At 46.7% G+C, this 14,007-nt stretch overlaps 2 protein-coding genes across 2 annotated transcripts; one reads left to right on the forward strand and one right to left on the reverse strand.

The window, feature by feature from the left end:
- The first annotated feature begins 2,160 nt into the window (after window positions 1-2,160).
- LOC120451159 (protein kinase C-binding protein 1) lies at window positions 2,161-10,444 on the forward strand. The gene is made up of 9 exons (XM_039634593.2): window positions 2,161-2,362; window positions 2,511-2,638; window positions 3,431-4,462; window positions 4,601-4,767; window positions 4,831-4,912; window positions 6,345-6,525; window positions 6,605-9,063; window positions 9,151-10,017; window positions 10,086-10,444. Exons 3-9 carry the CDS (start codon window positions 3,446-3,448, stop codon window positions 10,302-10,304), a joined length of 4,992 nt encoding a protein of 1,663 aa, XP_039490527.1. The 5' UTR covers window positions 2,161-2,362; window positions 2,511-2,638; window positions 3,431-3,445; the 3' UTR covers window positions 10,305-10,444.
- A 483-nt stretch (window positions 10,445-10,927) lies between these two features.
- LOC120451160 (alpha-tocopherol transfer protein-like) lies at window positions 10,928-12,782 on the reverse strand. Its single transcript, XM_039634594.2, has 5 exons — window positions 12,363-12,782; window positions 12,167-12,274; window positions 11,561-11,705; window positions 11,291-11,507; window positions 10,928-11,236 (listed from the first exon to the last, which is right to left on the reverse strand). Exons 1-5 carry the CDS (start codon window positions 12,635-12,637, stop codon window positions 11,082-11,084), a joined length of 900 nt encoding a protein of 299 aa, XP_039490528.1. The 5' UTR covers window positions 12,638-12,782; the 3' UTR covers window positions 10,928-11,081.
- Window positions 12,783-14,007: the final 1,225 nt, after the last annotated feature.

Here is a 14,007-nt window from a genome sequence, read left to right on the forward strand (position 1 = left end):
GCCAGAAAAACAAACAATGTCCGGAATGGAGTCCCGGATCCGAACCCCCATGGCTAGCCGGAGTACTCTGCAATTTATGCCTGCCGCCGGCGACGGTTAGCGAATTTCTATTATTTAATAAACAGGAATAAAAGAAATAGCAAGGTACCCACGATTCGCCAAATGCTTGAGACCTTTTTTGTTGCCTATTGCAATTAATGCTTAAAGTTAGCATTATTAAATATTCCAGCGAAATATCAAAAAGTGAGCCCTTTTAAAACTTCCGGGTGAAACGAACCAGATATTTGCATCTCCGGCTGCCAAATCAGTTGCGAATGAGCCGGAAAAATCGCAGCCACACGCCCATTGTTCTGATCTTCTCAGGCAAATCAATACCGCCGCTTAATGGTACATTGCACCTCGGAGAGGCGCCAAGGGGGCGGGGTTGGACTCGTCCTTTGATCCCTGCGCCCTATCCATATCCATATACCTACCCCATACCATACCATACTCGTATACCTCACCTATCCGTTGAACGGGTGCCCCTACCTGGCCATTGATTAAAGTGGTTCCTTTGCAAATTTATGTTCGGAATATTAACCGAATTGCTCCCCGAGGAAAACACCCCAGCCACTCTCGCTCGAAAAAGAAAAACTTTTTCCACAATGTACTCGTGTACTGCACACACACACCCCCACACACACGCGCTCGCTCACACACCACACACACACACACAGCCAATCGTATGAAAAAGGGGCCAAGGCAACTTTTTTAACAGTTTTTGGATTTTGGAATACAAATTATGTAAGTAATCTCAATTTATTGATATATGGAGATGCATGTTTACACGTGGCCAGCAGCAGCTCGACATTGTCGCTATTTCGGAAGCCATCGGAGGGAATGGGCTTCCACATTACAGGTGGGTGGTGGTGGATGGTAGCTGGAAGGAGGTAGGTGGCTTAGTGGGTGGTAGGCGGTTTGAGGCAGTGTCTGCCCGAGTGTGACCCTTATGAATGGGGCAACTTTTGTCTTTCTTCGTCGCATTTTATACTCTCGCAGCATTATAATTTGCCATGAATATATGAAAACCGTTTGTAGAAGTTCAACCGCTATGGGGTCCTTGGGCTATGGCCCATACCCACACCCACACCCAAGCCAGCCACATCGCTGGGTATTGTCAGCCTGGGAAATGGTTTATGTAATGGGATTCATAACTTGTTTACCTGCCAGCAGGGCTATATCCTATCCAGTCGGGAAGTGCTGCCGGAGAATGGCCAGGGTCCAGAGAGCTGGTCTCGTTGGCGCAGCCTTTTAATTTTAATTAAACTCCTCGAATTGCCGTAGAAGATTTTCCGTGAAGCTGCCCAATGATTTATGGTACTTTCAAGGTTATGCGCTCCATTATAAATTCATGTAAATGCTTTTGCATTTTTGGTCATTATTTGGCTCATTATTGTGCAAAGCCAAATTAGAGCAGATCATCGCATAAAACCGAACTTAATTACCTGAAATTATGATGCATGACCTATTCCCACCATGTGGCTGATTTACTTTTATGGCCTAGTGTTTTCCAATCTAATCCCTGGCTAGTAGTAAATTTTGCAGCTCTTCCTGGTCGCATGTTTTGTGTAATCCTTTATTTAAACTCGTTTAATTTTGTATTGATTAATTCATGATTAATGTTCTGGATTAATAGGCCTATATGTAAAACCTACACCATTAGACGTGTGTTACTCATAAATTTCAAATACGTAATAAAACGAATACACCCCGCAAACTGATGGTATAATAAAGATTCTTCACAAATTGAATGTTTTATGGATAAATATCCCGCGTTACTTTTCAAAAGCAAAGTTCCCCTCAACCAGTATTGCCAACTGGTTTGCTTAGCTAGTAAACGACCCAGCCAGCGTTGCCAACTGCTTCTGATTATTTTTGAAATAGACAGTCCTTACTCAGTTTTCTATTATGATAGTTTAGTCTGTCAAGTAATGCAGATCCAAATGGATTATTTTAGTTTGTTGTTAATGACTTAAACCTTTTATATGCGCGCCAATTTCGAATTGCTGAATTTGGTCGTACTGAGGCAGCATTAACCAAAGTATCGAATTAGCTTACCATCGATAGCATAATTGACTATCCCTACACCGATAGATCGATAGACCGCGGACTGTTGTCATCTGGCAGCACTGTTACTTCGGGAAAAAATAAACTACAACAAAACCATTAATTAAACTAGGAAGGCGCTGCGTTACATCAATTAAGGAAGCCGATCATCGACTAATCGCTGTACGTGTAAGACTCGAGAACCGGCGTCTGGAGACGGCGGAAGTGAAGGCGTTAAGTTAAAGCGCCGATTTTCTCCCACAGCCCTGAGAAATTGGTAAGAGCCAGGCACAAGGAAATGCTCTCCGCCTATCACTCTTCCCCCACCCCTCCCCTCCCCAGCTAGCATCCGCAGCAGTAAACCTGGCCATGCAGAGCACAACACACTGAAAACACTTAATTCATCGTGCGCACATTTCTTGCAGATGCCGCGGCAGAGGAATCTCCCCCAGAAACCGCTCGGCCCGAAATAAATCGCACAGTTATGGTTGCGGCTTGCAAATCGCCAGCGGAAGAGTGGCCACAGTGAGGCCTCCTAGCACGAACCTCGCAGGTGCGTAACATTCGCAAAGCGACCCCAGATGCAAATATGTAAGCAGGAAGTGCGGAGAACACGCCGCAATCACTCGCTGAAGTTGCGCGGGTGACGCAAAAAGAACGGCAAACGAAACACGCACGATTCCGTGACACTTTGCATTTGTTCATTGCCATTTGTCGAATTCGTCACATTCGGCACACTTCGGCGAGTCGGGCTGATATGGTTTAGCATATCGTGTTTGCTGTTTCGAAGTCTCTCCGATTTTATGGCTAAAATGTGTACTTGCTAACGAGATTGCAGGCCACACTCCATACGCTGCTATTCTTATAACTCACACCGTTAAAAAAAACACTTCATCCGTTTAAAATTGTGCATCTTGTAGAAGAAAGCGTTTCCAACCCATTCTTGTATTCCTGATCAGGATCACTAGCCTACATGTATCTTGTATCTAAGTATAGATTAGTTACTACACTCTACTATAGTTTCGCCTCTTGCTTATTACTCAAAATTACATGCTTTAATTGAAGAATATAAGGCAGATTCGTAATTTTTCTAGTTAATATGGCCTTTAAGATATGCTGTTTGCTTGTATTTTTAGAAACCCAAAAGTGTACACAAGGATACTGCACATTCAGTCTTCATAAAATGTATTTATACCACTAAAGCAGCATTAGCATTAAAATAGCTGTAGTTAACCTCACGAATTTTGACCGAAAAAATCTAAAAATAGGTTAATGGGCCAAAAAAAAACTATTTTTTTTAACATGTTCAATTGCCAGATTTTTCCATTAATTATACCCTTTTCAGTCTTTCTCACAGAGCATGGAAAGCACGGACAGCAGCGACAGCAGTGGGGATAGTTTAAAGTCCATTCCCCGGCCGGACTTCGAGGCCCTCTCCGCCATCGGCAGCCCACAGCCGCAGTTGCAGAGCTCCTCGCTTGATGGCCACATCGAGATGGAGCCGGTCATCATGCCCAGCAAGCGTCAAAAGTATATGGTCAGTGCGCTGCCTGGGTCGGCCAACTGCAGCAGCAACTCGTCCAGCTCGAGTCCCTCGAACATCAACGTGGGCTCCTCGCTTACCATGAAGTTGACGAAGGTGCAGCCACAGCAGCATCAAGCCAAGACCTCCACGCCAAACAACAAAGCCAAAGTAGCCAAGGAAATGCTTGCTCTGCAGCGCTCACACATCGAATCCGAGGTGCTCAGCAACTTTGTGACCGGGGTGTCCAAGCTGAAACGCCGAAAGTCGCGCAATGTGCCCGGGAATCTCGCCACGCAAGCAGCAGGTGGAGAGCTGACCCGCAGCTTAAATGCCTCCTCCAAAAACGAAAAAAAATCTCTAAAGGTTGCCCTTAAGCGGAGCAAAAGCATTCCTGCTCCCATCCTCGACTCCGATGACGACTGGCAGGACGAGGACATCGACAGGAGCATTAAGATCTGCAGGCCGAGAGGACGATCGATGGCCTTCGAAGATGGCGAGAGGCTGGCCGATCTAAATGTGGAGGACAGCAACATCGAGCCCGCATACGCAATGGCCACCCGCTGCCGGTCCCGAAGCAAAACTCTATCCTTGAGCAACAGCTGGAGCAATGATGACAAGGGCCCACGACGCAGCAATCTACGCAGCGAGAACGAGGAATTCGCGAAAAAACACAGTGCTTTTCTCGATCGCGTAATCCATGATGACCCGGAATCGGAACTGGTGTTGAACACATCCGGCGAAGGCGATAACTCGCTCTTCTCGGATGTCAGTGACACAAAGACGACCACGGCCAAAACCCAAGAGGAGGAGGCGGCCGAGCGGCTGGTTCTCATTTATGAGGAGCCACCAACGGTGAGTGGTGACAAAAGTTGGTAGAAATTACTTTGAATTAGTGGTACCTTGCCGTGTATTACAACTTAAAAATTGCTACGCTTGAAAAGTTAAACAAATAATGGGCCCATAATAATTTCTTGCAATCCTCTCCTGCAGCCCGGCTGGGACCCGTTCTGCTGGAAGTGCCGAGGGTGCGGCAAGCTGATGCCTTGCTCCAAGTGCCTGCGCTCCTTTCACACTCATTGCGTCCGACCCGCCACCACCAAGTTCGACTCCGCCTGGAAGTGCCCCGAGTGTCAGGTGATCGAGGCAGTTCCCAAGAGGTGACTATCTAGCATTTCCCTATAAGAGAAACCTATGTGTATATTCATAATTTGCGTTTCCAGACTGCGGCGCAATGGAGTTTCAGTGGATCTACTAAGCCAGCTGCTTTCCTTCGCCCTGGACCGTATGAAGCATGTGCGCGGGGTGAGTGACTATGCTGAATTCGCAATTCATATTCCATCGGCTCTGTATGTAATGTAATTTGTTCCTTGACGAGATTTCATTATCATTCACCGCCGTTCGCCGTGTCTATTAAAATAATGTGCCTCACCAGAGACACGTAAACATGTACATATATATGGAATGTGTGGTTTTCAGCATCCATACTTGCTGATAACTCATAGGTAAATTGTATGTTTAACCCTTAAAATCAAGAACAAGACTTCCAATCAAGTTGAAGACATTCTGCGATATAGCATTTTAGGGGTGGCATTGATTGAAATATTACTGTGCCCGCAGCTGCTAATAATATGGGCTATAAATCTGTGATTTTTTCGCTCTTTGCCGCCTCCACTCGCTTCCACTGTAGACCCAGTTTCTCTCTTGTTTCAATGGACGAGCAGATAGACACCTGAAAAGTCTCGCTGGTCTGCCGGGGTATTGGGTTCTTGGGCAACAAGTATTTTGCGCTCCCTTGACCCTTGAGGCTAAAGCCCCACATATGCACATCCGGCATGGCTCCCCGCTCAAACACCAATTCCAACAGCAGATGTGGGCATTAGTCGGGGCTGTTTAACGACTCACGTGGTTACTTTTCTGCGCTTACTTATCTGCCAGTCGATTTCAATGGCCAAAGGCCTGCTGGTGTGGCTAATGGTTGGCTGTTATTGTGTTCGTGAGGGCCTCATGTACATGATAATGCGGTTTAATGGTCTGAGCTACGCAAATAGACTGTTCAATTCCATCTTACTTCGCCAGGCCCAACAACTGAGCCGAAGGGGAGACTGGGGAACCAAAGGAAACATTTTGTTTTCCACTATGAAGAACTGTAATATTACGAGAAAGAAGGCGGAGTTTAACTTGAATAACATTATACAAAAGTACAAGCAGTATGGATAAACATATACTAGTATAACAATTTATGTATACCAACAGTGCCATGGAAGGTAATAGAATTTTTCTGACTGACTTCCGGATGTTTTTCATCAACGTGAAGCGTGCCCTTCTATATTATTATTGTGTTTGGTCATTCTTCGGTAGCACTAATTTGCTATTACTCTAAGTCCATCTGTGGCTTTTCTCTGTACACAGTAGTCTATCTTTGGCCTCCATTTAATACCTTGGTCGCGTGTACATATATATTACATATATACTCCAGAAGACTTGCAAGGAACAACAGATAGCAGCAACTCATATTTGCTCAGCTCACCGTTCCCTCCTTTACCGCCAGACCCCTGTAGCCATCACCCTCCTGACATGGATACACATATACACACACACTTAATCGGCGTATCTGGGTAGAAGCGAAAACTTGTTCTCAAACGACAAAAGCTCGTTGAACGAACGATCTCTTCGCCGCGCGACGAATTCAGATCCGCCACTTATGCACCCTTTCCACATCCATCTCAATCTGCAGGCCCATAAGCTCCGGTCGCCGCAAGAGGTCTTTCCGCTGACTTACAAGAAGTACTTTGTGAACCCGGTGAGCTTCGAGATCCTGGCGCAGTGCATCCGCAATGGGGCCTACCAAAGCACTGAGGAGTTTCTCGGCGAAGTGAAGTGGATACAGCACAACGCTCTTATCCTGGATGCCGGCGGTGAGTGGATTTCGATTTAGTCGAATAAGCATGTCATTTTGTCATTTGTTAATGGCTTTGAATGAACTTTTTCTTGTAGATGCCAAAGTGGAACAGGCCGCAAAGGCTTTGGTGAAGGTGTGTCGACAGGAGGCCAACGAAATCGACACCTGCCCCGAATGCTATCTGAATGCCAATTCCAGCGACGAGTGGTTCGTGAAGGTGTGTCGGCATCCGCATCTCCTGCTCTGGGCGAAACTAAAGGGATTCCCCTATTGGCCCGCGAAAGCCATGGGCTCATCGAACACTACGCTAGTAAATGTGCGCTTCTTCGGCAAACACGACCGAGCTTTCGTGCCCGTTAAGGACTGCTTTCTTTATTCGGCTCAGAATCCAAACACGCAGACCAGCCGGAGATCAGCAAGGGATTTGGCGGAATGCATCAGGGAGGTTGAGGTTCACATCGACCAAATCAAGCGAAAGATTGGCGCGTTTAATTATGCTCCCTATCGCACCCCCTACGATCCTCTGGAGGAGCAACAACAACTGGAGCAGATGATGCCTGGCGTGTATGCGGCTATCGACAGGGAACTGGAGCCGGCTAATAAGACACCGCTGCAGTTTCTTATACGCAAGACCGCGGACGATAAGCTGTCCATAGTCAAGAAGACGAAGGCGACAGAATCAGGAAACGAATCGGATCAATCGCCAAGTCCTACGAAAAAGCTTTCGGAGGTGGATATTCTTCCTGTAACTGGGGCCGGATGCAGCGATCACTCAAAGGTGAAGAGCAACAACTATGAGGTTATATCCAGATCTGGTGAATCGTTGACCGACTCTCGTTGCAAGGTGTTGCTCAAAAGGAAATCTCTTGCTGCCAAAATAGTTTCAGAATCCGCGGAAACTTCAGAAGCGGTGGGATCAAAACGCAAACATTCTCTGAGTGATGCCAGTTACACCAGCGAATGCAGCGAGCACAAACGCAAGTCAAAGCATGCTAGGAAACAACAGGAACAGGACAATCAAATTGAAGGGCTAGAAAAAACTGGCGAAGATCCTTCAAGATCTCCTAAAATCGCGCCACAGGTTGAAAAACTACAAAATGCAGAGACTGTCATGGAAAATGCTGCCAATGAAACTTCCACTGCATCCCCGGTATCTGCGTCTGTTGTTTCTGTAGTGGAATTGGTCAGACGACGCCAGGGAGTGACCATCACAAAGATACCACGCGAGCAGCAGCAGACAGCAGAGGACTCAGCGGTTGCTCCCATTCCTCCTCCAACAGCGCCGCCTCCCAAACAAAACACCCCAAAAGGGAATGAAGCAGCGAACCCAAAACAATCCGATGTCGAGAGACAACAAGAACAGCTCATCAAAAAAGTTATTCCGTTTATAGAAATTAAAACAGAGGTGATGTCGGAGCCAGAAGACGAAGAAATTGAGGAAAGATCAATTGAGGTTAATCAAACTCCAACTACTGAAGTTCCCTTGCAACAGGAGGCAATCACAGCACAGCCGGAATCTCAAACGCCAGTTGCAGTGCCGGCTCCCCAACCCAAGCCAGTGGAAGTTGTACCTTGTGAAGAAGTCAGAATCAAAGAAGAGATTCTCAGCGAAGAAGAAATGGAAACAGAGCAGTCTAATGTGAGTCAGAGGTTTAAGTCTGTGCCACCGATGCCATTGCCTATGCCCCCGCCTCCTCCCTTACCGCCACGAGAGGAGACACCCGCAACGAATGACCTGGTTCGATTTGTGGGCGACACCACAATCCAAAGGGTAGGCCAGAAACAGGGAGTCAAGTCCACGGACTCGGCAGGAAAACGTAAAGGGATTCAGCAGGTTCCCATAACAGGTACACCCCAGGCACCCTCTCCAAGTCACTCGCCTGTCCAGTCAACTGCACCTTCACCTGCGGCATCACCAAAGCCCACTAGCACTCATGCTGTTAACAAGCCAACGCCGCCACCACCCAAAGGAAAGTCTCCGACACACCTTCAGTTTCGGGCGAAAAACGATCGTATCCCAACCTCCCCGCCGGGGACTGCTCCACCAGCCACCACCACGTCTTCTTTGCTCAGATCCAACATGGTAGTGATTCCAGTGGAGCAGGGCGGCAGCTGCACTTCACACAGTCCTATGACTTTCCCGGTTCCACCATTGAGGGCCGTTTCAAAGAACACGCTGCAGAATACCTCAACGCTACCAACTTCCTCTTGCGTTCCCAGCTCAGTATCTATGCCCCCACCACTAGCCGGTTTGACTATTCCTCCAATGGCCACGTCCACATCACAGGAAGACTCAATTCCCAACAGTGGACAACCCGGGTGTCTACTGGCCAGCGCCTTAAACGGAACGGCCAACGACACCTTGCCCAGTGACTCCATTCCTAATGATCCCATAACTCCGGGCTTGGCCACGGCATTAAGTGAAATGCTCCTGCACTCCGGTGCGCCAAAGCTGGTAGCTCGCCCACGCGGGCCTCTCCGATCGGATGGATCCCAAATCTATCCCTCGCAAGCCGGACCGGTCTCGCAAAAACTGAAGGAGAACGCACACAAGGTACGTATGCTTCTTAAATTGAGTTTGTTGATCTTTGTGTATATGGTACTTCACTAAAGCTGTCTTACCTTATCCCAAATTTCGCAGATTACCGACTATTTTATATCCGTCATCGAGGATACGCTCAGCGACATGGCTACTGGAGACCAAAGTGTCCTGCAGGCCCGGATTGCCGGTCTGTCGCTGGAGAACGAGCGTCTGAAGCAGCACTACGACCGCCAAATAAACGACTTGCATCGCACAAGCGAGCTGATGATTGCCGAGATGCGAAAGACGTTAGAGCAAGAGCACAAACGCGTGATCTGCGATCTGCGACAGCAGAACGCCATCGAGCAGATGCGGGCGGTCGAGGAGGCCAAGAGGCAGCAGTGGTGTGCGAATTGCATGCGTGAGGCACAGTTGTACTGCTGTTGGAATACCTCTTACTGTGACTATCCCTGCCAGCAGTTGCACTGGCCTAGACACTCTGCCTCTTGTGGTCAGTCTGTGCCATCGGCAATCACAGTTCCACCTACAGTTCCGGCTCCGGTTATAGAACCTGGCCGTTCCAAATCTAAAGTGGCCCCGCCAACGCCGACTCCATCGATTACAAGCCCAAGTCCCAGTTCGCAGATAATGCGAACAGTAGCGCCCTGTCCATCCGCACCACAAATTTCCAGCGCAGCAAGTTCCAAAAAGTGGCCACCTATGATGTCGTTGATGAACCAACCCAATCAGGAGGCCATGCTCAAGCTGCCCGCCACTACATACCTTCGGCCAGTGGTCAGCACGACGATGACAGCTCCTGTGACCGCCCCGCCACCAGCGAATAACAACAGCATGAACGTTATAATGGCACCCACACCACCGCCAGGAAATAATATGGCCACTATAATGTCCGCACAGCGGAATCCTCCCAACTACAATGCCAAGCACACCAATCAAGCGATGCCTGTGCAGCGTTTTAATATTCCTGTAAGTTAATAGCATCCTGATTAGCAGCCATTTCCTGAGGCTTACTTATTTTTTGAAACGTGTTTTAGTTGCCCATCACCGTAAATGCGAACGCACCCTTCATGATGGCAGAGCAGCATCAGAAGCAAGTACCAAAAGCTACTGGTCGCTCAGCAAAAAACAATAATCGAATGCGCCAAACCTACAGCAACAATATCAACAACAGCAACCCGCAAGTTATGCGCAGCAATAACAATCCGCAGGCTATCCGCCAAAATCAGATGAATCAACAGGTATTCCAGCCATAAATCGTAGACGACTAGCAAACTTTACGATAGATTTTCACCTGGAAAGACTGCTTGCAATTCAGATAATAATTTTCTTGATATTCCGGAGGAACTCGTTAAAACATCGATTTACTTGGCCCATTACACAAATGGTCATCGCATGTATTTGGGCTTTAATTCTTCAAATTTACCCGAGCGCAGCTATTGGCGATGGTTTTCTTTTAGATTAGGCTTAGAGACGAAAGTGTAAAATAATATTACCGTTCAATAATTACTTGTAAGACTCGATAAACTCTATTCTAGTATTGCTGGTTTTACTGTAACCTAACCGCCTAGTAAGTAAGACTCATTGCGAAGCCATCAGATGGACTTTGCCTAATCATAGCAACTAGTAGTCTGTAAGGGCATCCCATTTTTCATTTTAATCGTGCTGTAAATTGTTTTTCTCATTTGTTTTACATACCTTGTATGTATATTTAAAGCTAAGCTGCAAAGTAAATAAAGGACAATTAATTTTTTGGGTAATGACGTAAAGTTTGAAATAAAATAATTAATTCATTTAAAATTCCATACCACTCCGAGAATGAACCTTAAAAACCTCAATCTTAGAGGTCGTAAATAAAATCTGAAGGCAGTTACAGCCCAAAAGCATGCTGTGTAAAATAGAAACGTAAGGTAACCATGAGTAAAATTGCAAGATTCTTCTCCGGATTTAAAAGAGAACTTTTCGCTTTAATTATTTCATCAATCACCGAGGAAAACAAAAACAATTTTTCTAAATTAATGTGGGTCATTGACCTAATCAATATCCAGCTTCTTGAAGTTTCCCTCAATCCCGAACAAGTCGGAAGCATTTTTGGCTTTGCCGGGTCGCAGTTTCTCGTTCACCTGGTGGCGAGTCTCAAACTCGAGCATTTCCTTTCGATTGTTCAGCAACTTTTTATAGTAAATCTCTAAAAAATTGTTTAAATAATTTTGGAATATTTGGAGTACTATTTATGACCGACCTTTTCCCAAGTTCGTCTCCTCCAGTTGATGACCGCCGTACTCCTTGGGGAGCATTTCCTTGGGCACGAACTTGTAGAACTCCTTCAAGTCACTGTGCATGTGGAGCACAGAGGTCAGTTCCTTTTTCATAAACGGGGTCATCAGCGCGAGAATCTTGTCCATGAAGGGCACAATGTTGATGAAGTGAAAGCCTATCAAGCGGATGGCAGCCGCTTCCTGAAAATATCATCCTTTTTACCATACGTAACGAAGGGTTTAAGATTAGTTACCTGTAGGTAATAGAGGAACTTCTTCATTTGCAAAAGACCAATGCGGGCTACGTGGCCCAGGGAAGTGTTCTTCAGATCGATTACTATGACGTGACCCGGCTGAATGCCATCTTCATACATCCAAAAGTCGAACACCATGCAATACCTGGAAGTGAGGGGAAAGGTTTTCAAAATCCAACCCGAACTTTCGAAGTGTATCCACTGATACAACCCCTGATCTGCACCCTCGTCTGTCAAGCCTGCTTAATTGTTGGCTCTTAATTGCCTACCATTATGCAGCAGGTTATAATGATCGTTATTTGCGAAGTTAGTGAGCTGTACATTAAGGCGAAATAACCGAGTAACCCTAACCCAGTGTGTACTTAGGTGCTTTTGGGTGCATTTAGTTTGAGAGTTCAGCTCGGACCTTTAATCTTTTCATGCTCCGCATGCTTGTCATAATCACGCCACAAATGACGTGCAAATCACGCTCTGTCTCAGTACAACAATCACTGTCAGCCATTAGCAATAAAGTTGAATTGAGCAAATGTTTGCGAATTGTCCATATTTCACTTAAGGGTTTTATCAGGATTATCTCAGTTTGGTCTCTGGTCTTTTGGTACTCACAGCTTCATTACATCTGCGAAATTATAGTTTGAGGTGTTCAAGTCATCGAGCTTGGCGAGAATCACCCGGTATCCTTCGGGAGTGGCGCCTGGCAGGGGAACAATGGAGCTGTCCACACATAAAGAAATTATATGGTTATTAGGCACAAACGGCACTGAGAGAATTCCGAGTCAAGTTCAGTCGGAACACAACCCACACTGTTCGCATGGCGCGCCTGATCTCGGGCCGCTCGCAATCGAGGTTCACGAAGAACTCCTCCAGGTGGGTGCGGGCCGTGAGATTGGTGTCCAGGACCTGCTTGGCCACCTCCATGCTGCAGCGGCAGGCGTGGAAGAAGTGCAGGGCCTCGCCCTCGGAAAATCTGTCCGAGATGTGCGGCTGCGCGTGGATCCAGTCCAGAAACTTCAGCACCTCCGGCCGCTTGATCTCCGGAAAACTGGCATACTGATCCTCCAGGTTGGCCTCCTTCATCCTGTGGGCTGCTTTGGGATCTAGTGGGATTTACTTTTGATTGTTGCGCTAATTGGCCCGAAACGCGATTGAGCGCGGTCAACTCTCGAATGAAATGGAAATGGAAGCTGGTTGCTTTCGCAAGTGAAACTGGTTGGCTTCGCGAATTCGGCATGCAATTCCGTGTGTTCGGGATGGGATCGGGACTGGGAATGGGAATGGGGGCTTTTTGGGAGGGGAGTTGGAGCTGGGAGCATGTGTTCAGGAAAAACTGGCAGTGGCATTCGCTGGGCACACGGAAAAAAACTCTAGATTGAGTCCATGAAAGCTACACTTCTCACCATTCGGTGAACTAAAAGCCATAATTTGTAGTAACGACTATATTTACAATATCATAATTCCTTCCAGTGTATGTGTCTTCGGTTCATTTCACTCCGCTGCCATCAGGCTGCGTGAAAATGCATTTTTACTCGCCTGCCGCGCCGTTCGGTTATTATTATATATTTTTCTCTCTCTCGGGATTGCATAACATGTGATCAAGTGATTGGGCCGATCCATGACGAGGGGTCTGTTATTATTTCGCATGGCGTGTGCTGGGAAGATCGGGAGATTTCAGCTCCTTCATCAAAGCGCCGCTTGACTGGCGAAAGAAAATGATTTTTGCGTACAAGTATGTGTGAGGCTAAGTGAAGATTAAAGATTGGAGAATGATGTGGTTATGTAGTTGTGTTCATGGCGCATACGTAATATTGGGGAATCGAACCGCTTGTCAAATGAAAAGACTTTAAGGGCCAATTAAACTTTGAAACACCAGCTTAGTTAACTGGAACTTAACCTAGTTTCTAAATCAAAATGGGGTTATCTAATCTAGTTGCACAATAAATTGTTTGTTTAAAGAATCCTTCGCCAAATAAGATGTCAACTCATGCGAGTTCCTCGAGTTGCATTGCAAGTACGTGTGGCAACTTCGTCGTGGACTTTATCCGCGGAGTCTAGCTGCCACAACGGCCTCATTTCCGCGGCAGACACTTGACATTTTGCCAACAGCAGACACCAGGCATCCACTCAGCCGGCCAGAAATCCAAACTGGCTAGGCAGCCTGTGCCTGCAGCCTGATCCGTGCACTGGAAAAAACGATCACTACTGTTTGCTATATGTATGTAAAATCAGCAGAAACATATATTCCCATAAGCCCGACTTATTTATTACCAGAGTTTTAGAGGGCGATCTTTGAAAGTGTTTCGCTTTTCTCACAGTGTGGCTGTGGCATGCTTCGCTCAGTTAAAACAGCCGGTGCGCCACTTTGGCGTGTCTGAAATTCCAAACGGATTAGAAGCCGCGCGCAAAGAGCAAATGTTTGCTGTTTGCTGCCAATGGCAACCAGTTTGCGA

Source organism: Drosophila santomea, chromosome 3R (assembly GCF_016746245.2).
Source record: "Drosophila santomea strain STO CAGO 1482 chromosome 3R, Prin_Dsan_1.1, whole genome shotgun sequence".
NCBI classification, from domain to species: Eukaryota; Metazoa; Arthropoda; class Insecta; order Diptera; family Drosophilidae; genus Drosophila; species Drosophila santomea.